The sequence below is a fragment of the Hyperoodon ampullatus genome (genome assembly GCF_949752795.1).
Source record: "Hyperoodon ampullatus genome assembly, chromosome: 2".
In the NCBI taxonomy this organism is placed as follows: Eukaryota; Metazoa; Chordata; class Mammalia; order Artiodactyla; family Ziphiidae; genus Hyperoodon; species Hyperoodon ampullatus.
This window is the reverse complement of record NC_136915.1, coordinates 3,085,143-3,100,242: the sequence shown is the minus strand read 5'-3', so window position 1 is coordinate 3,100,242 and position 15,100 is coordinate 3,085,143. Positions and strand designations below refer to the sequence as shown.

At 53.2% G+C, this 15,100-nt stretch overlaps 1 protein-coding gene across 1 annotated transcript in view; it reads right to left on the bottom strand.

Annotated features, from left to right (window-relative positions):
* Positions 1-223: 223 nt before the first annotated feature.
* Positions 224-15,100, bottom strand: part of AJAP1 (adherens junctions associated protein 1) — a gene marked incomplete at its 5' end in the record, with an annotated part of 116,138 nt that continues 101,261 nt past the window's right edge. Inside the window, 4 exons of the mRNA XM_079696925.1 lie at positions 224-339; positions 7,228-7,359; positions 9,120-9,362; positions 11,602-11,689. Of these exons, the coding sequence (XP_079553051.1) occupies positions 7,287-7,359; positions 9,120-9,362; positions 11,602-11,689 (404 nt within the window). The 3' untranslated portion in view covers positions 224-339; positions 7,228-7,286. The remainder of the gene's footprint in view (positions 340-7,227; positions 7,360-9,119; positions 9,363-11,601; positions 11,690-15,100) is intronic.

The window sequence follows — 15,100 nt, the reverse complement described above, 5'->3', positions numbered from 1 at the left end:
TACATGGCACATAATGGTATTATTGGCACAGGTTCAAAATCGCAGTACAAATCCCAGCTTCCGGTGTGTCCTCCTGCCCTTTCTCTGTCTCCAGCTCTTTCTCTTGGACCATCTTCTTTCTGTTCCCCAAAGAAGCTCTCGGAGAAGGCAGTTCCCCATAGGCGTCAGCATTTTTATAAAAATATATTTGGCCTATAGCGTCCTGCTCTGTGAGTTCCCCACCGGCAAACAGAAGTGGTAGGTGTGGGGACCCTCCCCTTAGATAGTTTAGTTTTAGGTTTTGTGTTTTTTTGTAATTTGTAATTTTTTTTTTTTTTTTACAGTTTCACCAACGGAATCCTGCATGGAAAGAAAACAAGGAGAGGTTAAAGGGCAGCGAGCTGAGGGCAGGAGGTGTCCACGCAACCCCTCCGAGCCTCCGTCACCGAGACCCAGGCGCACAGCTCCCTGGCTAATGACACCCAAGTGTCCTGGGGATGCCAAGGCTGTCTCACTGGACCTGGTCACCAGGGGCTAGTACACACGCTAGGAATCCCGGAGGGAACCTCGCGTTAACGATGGTAACTGATGGAGTTGTCCTCCTGCCTGCGTGGGAGGGGGTCTGGGCTTCATAAGACGGCGCTGGGCCCACCCCCAGCATTAACTCACAGGGGGTGTGGCACCCCAGGCCTGCAGGTGACTGAATGCACCCAGCATCCTGCTTGCTCCCTTTCCAGCTCCCACCACCACAGGCAGAGGGACCGCCAGCTCCACAGAGGGGCTATGGGAAGCAATGGAGTCCATTTCAATCCACTGCTCAGCTGGACGCCCGCTGAGGCTGGGACTCAGGAGAGGCTAATGGATTGTGTCAGAAAAACCACCTCCCGGATCTCCCCAAGAGCTGATCTTGCTGGAGAGAGAAACAACGTGAACCACCATGCTTGCAGGCCAGGTCAGCGGGCTGCAAAGAAGCCGGTGGCTCTTGTCCAGCCTGCGGGTGCCATCTCGGCAAATGGGGACCCCAGAGTCATCCTGCCTCAGTGACAGGCCCCAAAGTCAGCATGCCCCAGGGAGTCAGAGAACTACAGCCATCCTGGACACGGTCAGGTGAGTCGGGACGCCCCACGCCTCGGGCCGGAGGGGCTTTGGCTCAAAGCTGCGGCCCCATTTTGAGGATGGGGCCATGCCTCTCTCTGCTGTCACTCAGAGCCCTCACCTGCACCCACACTGCAGGAAATGCAGACCCTCAAATGGTAGAAAGAAGAAGGTCATGGCACCCTTCTAAAGAGACTAGGGGGTTGGGTGCTTTCCCCTGAATCAAATAAGCCCCCGGGTGATCCTCGACAGGACAGAGGGCTGAAGGGCAATCCAGGTGGGGGGACACACCTGCAGCCCGCAGGAGAGCATCTGGTCAGCACTGACTCCATCATCTTCTCCGAGGGCATCGGCATGCCAAAGTCTATTCCATGTGGGGAGGGGGTGGCAGTGCCCATTCCCTCTCCAGGACCCCTCTCAGTCTGGACGAGGAAGGCAGAGCCCCTGATCATCACCTTGCCTTGCCTTTACCTCTAAATGACACCTGTTTGGGCAACTCCAGGAGGCCAAAATGGGCCATCTACTCATCTCCTGTGGGATGGCCTGCCCTGCTGTGAGCAGGGGTGTCATCACGTGTGATGAAACGGACATCCCGTCAGACGTGTGCTGGACCACTCTCGGCAACGTTACTCCAGCTGTGCCCCGGCCCCTCCCGCCCCCTCCGCTCTCTAGGATTTGGGGGTGGGAGGTGGTTAACACAGAGAGGAATGTCCCTCTTGTATGTCTATCTGTTTTCTAATCTTTTGAAAGTTAAAAAAATGTGGGGACAAATCCTATGTGATCCCCCCTTATATGTGGTCCCTAGAGTTGTCATGGAGATGAAGAGTGGAATGCTGGGTGCTGGGGGCTGGAGGAGTTACTGTTTAAGGGAGACAGGAAATCAGTTTGGGAAAATGAAAAGAGTTCTGGAGATGGATGGTGGTGATGGCTGTGCAAGCAATTGTGAATGTACTAAATGCCAGAGAACTGTCCTGTTAAAAACAGTTAAAATGATCAATTTTATGTTCTGTATATTTTACTACAATTTTAGAATTTAAACAAAATACATTGAAAAAATATGGGGACACTAAAAGCTGGGCCTGGTGACCATTTGCCCAGTCCCGGGACAGTCTCCAGCTTGAGCTGCTGCCCGCTGTCCCAGCAGCAGGATGACCACCGCGCCCCTCTCCACCCTCAGACGGGTCCAGGGTGGGACTGTGAGCCTCAGGGCCTCCTTCCCTAAGAAGGAAGGTTCCCTTGAGAACTGTGGCCCGCGGCTGCTCTCCTGTCCTTTCTTGTGACCTTAACCAGACAGATCAAGGGACGTGCTGCTTCTGCTCGTTCCCTGGGGCTAGCGTCTCCTAGGGGTTTTCCAAACAGATATTATCTGCCACTTAAAAGTCTTCAGTGCTTCTACAGTGGCTCCTCGGATTCTTCAGGACAAGGTCCCGCCCCCTCTTCCCCCATCCCTCCCTCTCCCTCTCCCACTTCCAGGTGGCACCCTGGCCTCAAATCTCAAATCTCCTACCTGAAGTCCCCCAAGTTTCTGCTGAAGGTCACCTCCCTGGGGAGGCCTTTGCGGCTAGCCGCTCCTTACCTAAACATGTTCTCTGTTTCATTTCTGTTAGAGCATCAGTTCTATGGCTCCTCAGGCACAGGACGACCTGCACTGGTTTGTATCTGAGCATGTATATGTCACCCGTCACCCAGGTGTCACAGGGTGCCTGCCAGGTCCACCTAGGTTTGCCCAGGTGCCAGCTTGGAGCCTGGCCTGGGGAGAAAAATCAACACTGAATGAAACTCAGAGAAGAGGCATCTCTGTGAAAGGAGCTTTGTCCTTATCCCCTTATCTTCCTGGAATGACCTTCACATGTTGCCTGACTGGGAGGATGGATGGAGGGGCTCCTGGGCCACATGGGGGCCTAGCCTCTTCCAAACCTTCCAGCATCTGCTTCTATCTGGCATCTCAGGATGAAAAAAATAGAGAGAGAGAGAGAGAGAGAGAGAGAGAAGGAGCAATGGCTCCAACTCTGCGCCTTGAGTTGCCATTGGAACAGCAGTGCTGGCTTCCGGCAGAGGTGACTGTCCCCTGCAAGAAGAAGGAGGGGTCTGAGGCTATCTGGCCATCTTCCAGGCCTGCCCTACATTCCAGCTGAAACCCTGCTGCTTACACTCAGCTCGTGTGGGAGGGCTCGGGTTTTTCTGCTCCAAAGGCTCAGAGCAAGAGCCTCGCAGCCTGGCAATAACCCTGGGAGGGGCGGGAGGGGGAGGTGCGTCCTGCTTGGAGAAGGGCACCGGGGAGGTTGTGTACCCGACGAGGGTGTGCATGCAAGACTCTGGGCCAGAAAGAAAAGCTGTGGCTGCTGAGAGATCTGAGCGATCGGATCCGGGATGAATTCTGACTTGGGAGAAACCAGTGCCCTCTGCTGCCCAAAAGGGGATGCTCGGCTCCTGGGCACCCCCGGGCTGCGAACCACACAGGGGGTCCTGGGCTTAAAAATCAGCATCAGCTTCTGCAGAACAAAGAGAACAGGCAGAAGGCAGCAAGGCCTCCTGGAGCGTGGAGCCTCCAGTTAGTTTCTCCACTTCCCGGAAAAAGCTCCTTCCCCACTGGTTTCCTTGGTGCCGGTTCTCAGCTTGGGGAGAGAATGGTTTCCAGGAGGGTCTGGATGTTGCTTTGAAGAAAATGTTCCTTTGATTTACAGAAGCTGGATATTCTGTTAATGTATTTTTTAGAACAAAGTGGGAAGGCTCAGGTGCAATTCTTGTTTTTTTTTTATTAGTTATATCTTTGGCGTGTTTTTGAAAATAATGACAACACATGATTTATTTCTCACTTGCTTCAGATGCAAGAACTTTTATGACTTGTCAGGCTGGGTTCGGAATGAAGTGGCTTTGGCAAACGGAAAGATCTGAACACTGATGAGGTTTTCTGAAGTTTACTCGCTACGTGAAAAACGACAGGAAATTAGCCCAAGAGCCAATGACAGGTGTGTGTCCAAGGTCCCTTTCCTCGGAGCAGGAAAGGCCACCTCATTTTGTCTAGTCCAGAGCATTCAATCAGGCTCCAGCACGGAGGGGGTTTGAGGGAAGTTTGCCTGAATCTCCTCGTAGAGGTGGAATCTAGGCAAACAGGCTTAACTTCTGCCCAGGCTGGGTCACCTGTGTTCACAAGCCCCAGCATTGCTGTCAACCCGCCAGCAGGGAAGCGGACTGGGCGGGGCTCAGGTCCCAGCTGTACGTGTGGGTTAGCGTGAGCATGCAAGACCGTGTGGTAACAAAGTGCTGTAGCATCATTAAAAATGCATTTGGAGAGGCTTAACAGTTATGCAAGAGATAAATATCTCCGCTGGCTCTTAAACCTTAATTGAATGTTTTAGTATTAATTGCTATTTATTTAAGGGACAATAAGAACCCCAGTAAATCTGAGCTGTCTTCCTGGCTCTTCACCACTCCATCTTCATGTCCAGGCACTAATTGTAAGCATCAGGGATACTTTGAATCCAAATGCTTTCCTCCCAGTGAGTGATAAACAGTCCGTCCGAGACACAGCGAAGGGATGTGGAAGCATTTATCAAGGACTAACAAGGCTGCTCGCGGGGTCCTCCCGGTCCATGTCTGCGGGAGGAGAGGGCTGGAGGCAGCCGTTGCCCCGAGTCTGCAGGCGCGGTGTCTGAGCGCGGCAAAGCTCCCAGTAAGTCCCGTCGCCTCTTCTCACCTCCCCAAACCACCCGAGATCCACGTGAGTGGGTTGAACTCTTCCAACACAGAGGTGCCCCCTCCTGTAGATGGGGGTGGTCCTGAAATAGCTCCTCGGGTGGAGCTGGGAAGTGGGGTCCAGACACCTTCCAGAGAACATGGTCCCCGGGGCCATCGAGGGTGGCACGTGGGGAGAGCCAACCCCACTCCTTCTGTGCCCCATGCTGCTGGAGAAACAGGCTAACGGGACAGGAAGGTCTTCTGGAGCAAAGACGTGACTAAAAGCACGTTTTCCCCCCCAGTTTGATTTTCTTTTAAAGCCAGGGAGGTGGCTCCATATTCCGATGTGAATGAGGCAGTCCTCGGCCCAGGCTTTTGGAGGCTCGGGGGCTGGCCTCCCACCTGCAATGTCCCTGCCCTGCAGAGTCAGGCTGAGTGTCCCCAGCAGGGATGCCAAGGCAGCTGGCACCTTCATCTCCCACAACCCAAGCCTCTTCCCACTTGGGGTCGGCCCTGGAACGGAACGGGGCAGAGGCATCCACGGGGGATGGCAGTCAAGGCTCTCTGACCGGTGGTCGGAGCATGGCCCTGGAGTCAGGTGACCTGGGGTCACGTGGCCCTACCATTTACAACCTGACTGGCCTCAGGCAAGTCACCTCCCCTCGCTGGGCCTCAGTTTCCCCTGTAAGATGCACTGCTGAGAAGACCGAATGAGTCTCTAGACATCAGGAGTGCTCCAGTGAGCTGCCATGTGAATGTCCCATTAGGGAACTGTCCCCACCCCGCCCCAGGTTGGTGCTACCTGGAGTGGAAGGCAAGTCCACCTCCAGGGCCGCAGGCCTGCAGCTCTTGGAGGAAGAGAGCAGAGGTCTTTGATGCGCACGGCTGGCATCTCCCAGGTCAATGCCTAATGCGTTTATGCATTTTTGAAATCCCGACGGAGATGCTGGTGCCCACCTGGCCACCCTGCAGAGGCCTCATCAGGCAGGCAAGAGCTCCGCAGCTAATAGGCAGGCTCCCCATCGCTGGCCTGGTCAGAACTCCAAAGGGAGCTCACCCATGGCCTTAATGAGGAATCATATCCAGGCAGACAAAGGCACACATTTCTGGCGGATGAGTCATGCCCAGGGCATCTGGCCCTTGAATGCTGGGGACAGACCTTCTCTTACCTGCCTCACCTGCACATCTCAGCAAAGGCCTTTGGGTGGGGAGGGTCACTTTCCCTTTTAATCTCATTATATTCCTTCATCCATCAGCTGAACATAGAGCTAAGTGGATCATTTTGGCTTTGGGACAGGAAGTGAGGGCTGGAGATTTGATTTGGAGCAAAGATGCAATTCACTAGGGCTGGGATTAGGAACTGATTGATTCACACCTGCTGCTCAAAGCAGCTGGGTCCCCGGACCCCAGCTAAGTGTTGCAAGCAGAGGTGTCTGAGGGTCCCACGTGCGCCCCAAGAAGACACCACCCTCGCCCCAGGACCTCCCCTGACTCTGACAATGGCATTTTCCACTCAGTCCCCGTATCAGAAGATGAGCAAAAGTAAGGAAAAAAAATTTTTTTAATATCAATAAGCCTAGAAATTGTGTTCCCTACTCCTGGAAGGGATCTGACGTCACACTTAGAAGGAATATCTGGGGGGGAAAAGATGCTCTCTGTGGATGAGCAAGATGTCATCCTTTGAAAAACCTAGCATCAGAAGAGAAAAAGAAAAAAACAAACAAACAAAAAAAAACAACCCTGGTTGCCTCTACTGACTGTGCATCCAGAATGTGCAGTCATGGGGTGAGATGCTCTTCCCCCCAGCAGCTCGCGTGTTTGGGAGATTCGGCACAGAAGAAAGCAATTTAACGTTAGCATCAAAGTCAATATCATTGAAAGCAAACCAAATGTTCCTGTCCAGCAGAGCGTGGAAAATTCATCCTGCTTTGGTACCGGTCCCTAGCTTCAAATTAGTAGATGTCTCAACTCTTCACTTTCTTTCTTCATCATTTTCTTTCTTATCTCTTATATTTATATTTCAAAATTGTATTTTAATTCCACTCTGTGTTCTCCCACTCCTCCCCGCCATGTAAAGATGTGATGGAGGCATGACGTCTGCCCACTTGGCTGGGGCCCTGGTCTCTTCTCATTGCGGGAAATGAGAGGTGTACTTGTAGCTCGTTTCCAGAACTGGTGTTCCCTGCCCTACAGGCCATCCTAGGGGATGGAACGGCACTGACGGAAATGGCCAGGGTGCCAAGCAGGGTGTTCCTGAGTTTGTTACTCCCTTCCACCAGGACATGGGGGCATTTCTAACGAGTGCAGCAGAGAGACCACAAGCCCAGCCCTCTGGTTTGCATCCAGAACGGTGATGCCCTTGGAATTTCACCTGCCATGTCCAGAAGGGCTCCCAGTTATCCCAGAGGTGAGACGGGGGTGGAAAAGGGGAGGCCAAGGGAAAATCAATCAAGGTCCAATAAAAGAGGTACGTACCATAAAACAGACACATGGCGTCTGCCCTGCCCCCAGGAGGTAAAAAAGCCTTCGGCCAGTCAGCAGGAGATTTCAAACCATTTCTCAGACACAAAGGCCACAGGAATAAGATGCCGATCAGAAGAAGAGGGTCTGCAGCAAGCAGAAAAACGGGCTCATGAGGGCTGGTACATAACACCCGACAGGTAGGCCGGCTCAGACCTGTGGCAGAAAACTCGTCTCTCGAGTCGAAAAGAACCCCAGGAAGGTGATGCTAGGCCTGGACCCACTGGCCTCCCCTCCCCATGCTGCCCAGGGCTCCCTTCCACCCTGGAAGGCCTCGGAGGACACGCAGCCTGAGGGATCCACACATGGGAGGAATCTGGCACTGAGACCCACAGTGGTACCATCTCCAGATTTCAGTTTTTGATTTCCAGGACAAGGCAAAATTCAGGGTCTCTGCCTCTGAGGGCAGAGATTCTACCCACTTTACTGCACATTCTAGAGAGGACAGGGCCTGATGCCTAAAATGTGCGCCCCCCCGCCACCAGATGTTTCATCCCCTTTGAGACCGAGCTACCATTTCCCAAGGCCAGTGAGAACCAACAGAGCATCACCTTCAGCCCCAGAGCAAGAACCTGTTCCATCCAGTGCTTCCACACCAGCCAGCTATGCCCACCCTGCACGTGGACAGGGTTCTCCTATGACATAGGGGCAGACAGAGAGTCACAGCAAAACACCAAGACCCGTCCACTCCCTTCCCCTCCTTCCCCCAAAGCCTGAAGCACTGGTTGGCCAGGTTTACATCCAAACAGGCACACACGCATTCAGTGAAATGGTTTGAAAATCCTTTTGCCAATTCTTTGTGAACTCGTCCTTCTGTAAGGCTGGAGTGCAACCCACGAGCTCCCCAAATGCTGTCGAGTAAAAGCAAAGTCATTTAGAAGGATGGTCCTGAGGTTTCTGCTCTCTGAGGTTTCTCCACCCTCCTCCTCTGGGGAGGGAGCATCTCAGATAGACAATATGGCAGAGTCTGGTGTGGAGACACAAGGAGAGGAGGAGAAGGTGTTTAAGGAACGCCCACTTGCTCTCCAGGACAAAGTGACATTAACTACGGGACAAGAGCTGAAGGTGCCCCCGAGTCTCCTCGACCTGGGTTCTGGGAGGAGCCCCGCAGGGCACCTTGGACAGTATCCCCAGATGCCACTCCGGCCACTGACTGTGGGCCCCTCAAGTCAGCCTGGCGTCCTGCTCATTTCTTCCTAAGATCTCTAAGTTATTGGAGAATTCTTTTTCTTTTAATTTACAAAATGATGCATGAGTGTGTGCTCACTTAAAAAAAAAATAGCTATTGATGTTTTAATCTAATTCCGGATAAACCTTCAGAAGCTGACTCAAGGGTTTCTTAAATATTCCCAGGGATGGTTTTAGAGGCATGTCTTCTTTGAGGGATTACATATGATTCATAAAAAAGAGTGTTTAATAACTGGGAGTCTGGTTGGTATTTGATATCTTTGCGAGATTTGCTGCTGACATTTTAGTGATGGGGGTTCAGAGATATTGACCGGGGAGGGGCCGGTCATGATTTGTTGACATTTGGGAGGCTTGAGACTGTGAGTCTGGCTTTGGATTCTGCACCATAATGCCCACTCAGCCTCCACCATGCCGGATCCAGGGCCGGGTAAGACAAGTCCGTCCACCGAGCGCAGGGGTCTGGAAGTGAACCCTGGCTGCTGGAGGTCTTAGCACCATTTTACGTCTACTGTGCCCCTCTGGTCTCATCTCAGCAACCTTAGCTGCCTGCGTTTGCCTGGACCTTCACAAAGAGATGGGAAGGCCGCCTGACACAGATAAACAGCCCCTGCATCCCCAGGAGGGGTCAGCGGCCGGGTCTGGCCCAAGCCTGTGCTTACCGGTTCCCGTTAAACGTGGATTTGTACTCCCCGGCTGGGTGCAGCGTCTCGTCGGTGTACACGGGCACAGACGCCCGGACACACTCATGTGAACACTGGAGGGTCTCATTATAGGCCGTGAAGATGTCCAGGCTGCTGGGCACCCGGGCGGACGTGAAATCCGTCAGGTTCTGGCAGCTCTCCTCCTGATGGTTTGCCTTCCGCTGGTGGCTGTTCCTACGAGGGTTCCCGCTCTGGGCGCAGCTGGAGGAGAGAGAAATCAGGGTGGGGGTGGGGGGATGGGCAGATGCCGAGACCCACAAACATCTCCAGCACTTACACTGTGGAACCTTTATCTCCAGGCATGAATTATACATCATTTAATATTAAATGGTAATTCCCAGCCTCTTCAGAAAGATCAACCACAATCAAGCAATCAACTCTTTTTATCAAAAATAAATAAATAAATAAAATAAAATTTGAGTTTTAAATGCGGCCATTATTGCAGGGAGGATTAGAAGGTAAGGGGTTGACCTGTGTTATCGGCGAGCGGAGGCCTGGTTTGGCTAAAGACTGTCAGCTGGGCAGAGGCGCTGACTCAGTTTCCCCAGGAGCACCTGGATGGGATGGAAACTGTGACGGGTGCCCGGGGGGAAAGCCATGAGCACAGGTCGGGGTGGCCATCGTCCATTTGGAATGGACCATGCAGTTATCTTTGGGGAGAGTTAAAACTGGGGAACCCTTATCCTCAGCCCCTCCTCTGCCCAGGCTCACAAGTCGGAAATGAAACTGGATCATCGGACTCTATGGAGAGAACTGTGCTTTGTGCCCCATGAGTACCCACCTTAATTCCCTGTTCTTCTGGACCACAGAGGCTTCCAGATGCTGTGTAGACCAGACACGGGGGTCCCACCCTTGTTGGCCAAGGGATTTGATGGAGGAGGTACGCAAGGACCCCTCCGAACCCCCGGAGGGGCAAGTTCACAAGGATGGAAGGAAGCGCTATCCCCACAGAGGAGGGAAGAGAGGAGGAGACGGGGGGTGCCTCATCAGGACACCAGGTCTCCTCCTTGCCCTCCCTTCACACCCAGAGCCTTTGAGAAGCGAGGGGGCTCTGCAAAAGGGGCGGGAGTGTGAGCCCGTCTCCCCGTAAATTGTGTTAACTCCCTGCCTTGTCGTCCCAACGAGAGAAATTCTGATTGCTGGTGGGGAAGATCCACCCATAAATGAAGGTAAGAAGATGGATGTGAAAGCCAGGGGACACCCCCAAGGTCATGGAACCACTCATCCACCGCCCTGAGTTGTCCTTCCCAAAGGACTCTTTGAGGGTTTGCTGTAAACCCAAAAGTGTGGGCAAACCAAGAGGAAGCTTGCCTGCCTATTACAAAGTCACAAAGTCCGAGGTCTCCTTTGGGGGAGGGGCTTTCCCTCACCAAGATGGCCAGTGGGACTGGACCCGCTGAACACCCGTGTGGTCCAGGGCTCCGGAGCCCCTTCTCTGGAAGCCAGCCTTGTCCAAAATGCCCTGTTGGGAGCTCACATTATCCTTGTCATCTGCCCCAGAAAATGCCCCGGGTCCTGGGACTGCCGGCCATCAGGAGCGTCAAGGCCTCGCTGGTTTGTTCTGGGGTGATGCCCCTCCCCTCCCCACCCCACCCCCTCTAATCCTGGAGACCGGCTTTGTCTTGCATTTCCACGCATTTCTGTTACCTGGAGGCTCCAGGGCAACTCCCTCCCATCAGCCTGTCTGACTTCCTACCACTGGTCAGCAGGGGGATGATTTGGGTGTATGACTCTACGAGGGCCGTTCAGCTTCGATGTTAACAGGAGCCTCGTTTGCTGGAGGGGTGACTGCAGGCAGACAGGGGCCCGGGAGGCATGCGAGCAGCAGGGTTAGCCAGAAGCTCCCTGATTTTCCCAGGGGTGTAGCAGGTGTGTACACCCAGCCAAGGCCAACCTCAAAGTAGGCCAATTTCCAGGAGGAAATAGGCAAAGACAGGCCGCCTGGAGCAAAGCAGTAACCTAGTTCAGCAGACACAGAACGGCTGTGAGAAGAAGGCAGGAGAAAGAGACCAGGACAGCCCAGGACAGGGAGGGGCAGGCAGGGACCCCACCCGGGCTGCTGGTGGGAAATAAGGAAAAACGTGCCAGGGAGGGTGACATTCAAAGGGGCACTGGGATCCAAGGGATGGGCTTTGGGGACAGGACACCTGCTGCCTGGGGAACTAAGTCAAGGAGGCCGGGCTCGTGTCCCGCAGAGAAAGCCACCAGAAGGGCACTGTCGGGGAGCGACACCCTCATCAGCCAGCCAAGCTGCCCGGGGCAAAGGTGAGCCGGTTTACCAGATCAGGAGCTGCATGCTGTTCTCCATCCCAAACAGAGAAGCAATTCCCTGGGCTGTGAGCCGAGATCGCGTTTGAAAAGTAAGGACTTTCCTGTGCGTGCTTCCCCGGGGACCCCTACTGATCCCCGTTTCCAGGCCAGAAGGGCCGAGGATCCTTACCAGTTTTTTAAGACAAGAGTTGTAATCAGAGCAGCTATGACCATGATGAGGGAGACGGTGATGGTGATGATCTGATGGACCGCCAAACCTGGAAACAGAGAAAGGGGGAGGGGGCAATGAAACCAGCGGCATGAGATGAAGGGGCCCAGGAAGGGGGGTGTGGCGACCTGTCCCACCAACCCGGCTCTGAACCCCGGGTCCCATCATGTGCACACACCCTGGCAGGGGGCCCACGTTGACAGGGCCTGCCAGATGCTGTGGGTACCGGGGCTGCTCTCACCTGGAGCCCGGGAAGGGAGGCCCCAGCCTGGCCTCTCTCAGTCCCTGAGCTATGACCCGGCCCCTGGGCCGCTGTGTCCTTTCTCGCACCTGCCGAGCCCTTCACCTGGCACAGGTAAGCGCTGTCACCCCTCCTTTCTCTCCTCCCAACCTGGCTAAGTTCTGCTCCTCAAGTCTGGGCACCAGGGCAGCTGGCCTGCAAGTGGGAGCGGGGTTTGGCCAGACCCAGGAGGAGCCAGGATGGCCCAGGATTTACTGGGAAGGTGAGGAAGAGGGACATGTATGTTGACACCCTTAGAGACTCAGGCACTTGGATCACTGGGGAGCATCTTCCCCTTTCCAGAATACTTTCCAAGAAGTTCACTGCCAGATGAACTTCCAGGGAATAAAAGATCCAGGCCCAGCAGCAGATGCTTCCCGAAGTCCCAGAAGAGGATCTGCAGTGTGGCCTCGCGGCTCCGTCTCCACTTGTGTGTGTATACGTGGTGGGGGAGGGGGAAGGGGAAATGGCAGGACAGGGACAGCAGGACTGGCCACTCCAGAAGCAGCCAGAGCCCTGACCGAGAGCTGTCTGCAAACCCCACACGAGGACCAGGATGGCAGAGGACAGGAATTCTCTCCTCTGCCCCCCTCCTCCTGCATCACCTTTCATCAACCACAGATGCAGAGGGAGAGAGAAAAGACGGGCCGGTAGCACCTCTGGTCCCCTCCCTGGCTAGGTTCCTGACAATTCATCTGTTATATCCTTTCTGGGATGTGGACACTAGGGCTGAATCTGCTGGTCAGTGAGGGACACTTGAAAGGTCCAGGGCTCTGGCCCCACCCTCCTCCCGTCAGCAAGAACAACACCTGAGGAGCTGGGGGCTAAAGGCTGTGAGGGGCTCTGCAGAGCCCCTGCAAGTGGCAGCACCCTGCCCCCTGGGAGTGCTGACCCCCCATGTTCTTTTACCTCCGCCATTTGAGCGCCTGTCTCTCTCCACTCCTGACATCCATGTGCAGAGGCCTACCCATAACACTTGAGAACCCGGCGTGTCCTGGGGTGAGAACCCGGTGTGTCCTGGGGTGAGAACACTGCATGTGCATGGTCCAGTGTGGAGGGTTTCAGAGTATAAGATTTTTCTGGCGGCCTCTCAAGGACACAGTCTCACAAACAGGTGTTACCTCTCTACCGAATATGATCCTCATGGGGGGAGTTGTTAATAAATGACTCAAAGTTGGCATGACCAGAAAACAAGCTTTCTCTTCCTGGCGGCCTCTCTTCCAGGCTATTTCTGTTTGTCCCAAGGAATTCCCTTCCTGAGTCCGCAGGATAGGCACCACTCAGAAAACTGGAGAAAATCCATGAATGCCATGGGCCTCCCTTCATTCATTCTTTTATCCACTGATTCAAGAATAACTTACTGAGCACCTATTGCATGCCAGTCAGCGACAGTTTTGACTAACTCAGCCATGGTGTCCACCCTCAGGAACAGATTCCCTGGTGCCCATTTTTTAAAGCGGCAATGTTCCCTGTTGGTTCTGGCCAACGGCTTCCCAGGCACCTGTGCCCAATATGTGGCATGTACTATAAAACTCTGAGCCAGCTTGCCTTCCCTCTAGGACTGCCAAATCAGCTTGCCAGTGGGGCTGAAAGCTAGTTATGCCAATAGGGACCACCCTCAATCTCACCATGAAGTGCCCACTTGCCTCAGTAATCTCTGTGTATTCACCAGCTTCCCTGAGACCCAGCTCAGACTCTGTTGGCAGAGGGAGGTTGAAATGGATGTCCAGTTTAATGGACAACCAGGAAAGATGCCTGCTCAGTCTCCCCTCATCCTCCATCTACACAACCCTTCTGGTCCAGTCAAGAGATGGCCATGCTGTCATGAAGAGTATGTGCTCATCCTGTGATGAGAAGGAGGCTGATCATGGTGATGGTGATTATGATGGTAGTGATGTTGGTGATGGTGGTGATGATTATTATGATGATAATAAAAGTGGTGATGATGATAATGTTGATGGTGCTGTTGCTGATGGTGATATCGATGATGGAGTTGGTGATAGTGGTGATGTTGAGAAAGTGGTGATGATGGTGATGGTGATGATGGTGGTGGTGATGATGATGAGGAAGAGAAGGAGGATGATGATGGTGATGATGACGATGGTGATGATGGTTGATGGTGGTGATGATGGCTGATGGTGGCGATGGTGATGATAGTGATTATAATGATGAAAGTGGTGATGATGTTGCTGCTGCTGCTGGTGATGATGATGATGGTGATGGTGGTGTTGCTGATGGTGATAGTGATGATGGAAATTGTGATGGTGGTGATGATGATGGTGATATGATGCTGGTGATGGTGATGGTGATGAGGGTGGTTGGTAGTGATGATGGTGGTGATACTGATGGTGATAATGAAGGTGATCGTGATCATAATGATGTTGGTAGTGATGATGGTGATCACAAGTACGCTCAACAAGTATTAGCAATTGTCATGTGCGTATTACCCCATTTATTCCTGGCAACAACCCTCAGAGGCAGATACAGTCATCATAAATTATGGAAGTGAAAATCATCTGGGCAAGTTTGTGTAAATTCCTTGGGTCATATAGAATGTGCTGATTCCAAAGCCCATACTAAGAGCAGTAGTATTGTATGATTTTGAGCTCAGACTTTGCTCATCTCAGTTTTGGCTTTGATCTGGGGTCCTTGCATCTTCCAAGAAAGAGGCTGGCACCTCTACCCTCTATATTCTTGAGGAGAATCATCTTCTAAATTAGGGAGGCTGGTGCTTGAGCCTAACCATCCCTTCCATGGATAGATCTCTTAAGGAGTGCTCCAGGCTCATTCCAAAAGCCTCTCAGCCATCTTGGCAGGTCACACCCCCAAACTCCATGGCAAGAACTAAACCATTGTTTCTTGGGCTAAACATGCCATCTTCTAGGTCAGGACAATCCAACATCTATGGAGTGTAAACGAGCACACTGAATGGGAATGAGCCGACAGGAGCAGTAGGGATTTGTCCAAGTTCAGATCAAGCCCAGCTAGGGGAACTGAGAGTCCCCTTGGAAGAGCAGGGCACTCTGTGGTCCATGCCCTAATGTCTGCAGGGCCAGAGAAGGCCCAGGCCACCACCAGATTTTTGACCTCACATCTTGTTACCCAGGGAATTCTTCTGTTGAGTTGAGTATTTGCAGTGACCCAAGTCCTTGGAAGGGAAGTGTTCCATGAACAGCTGTA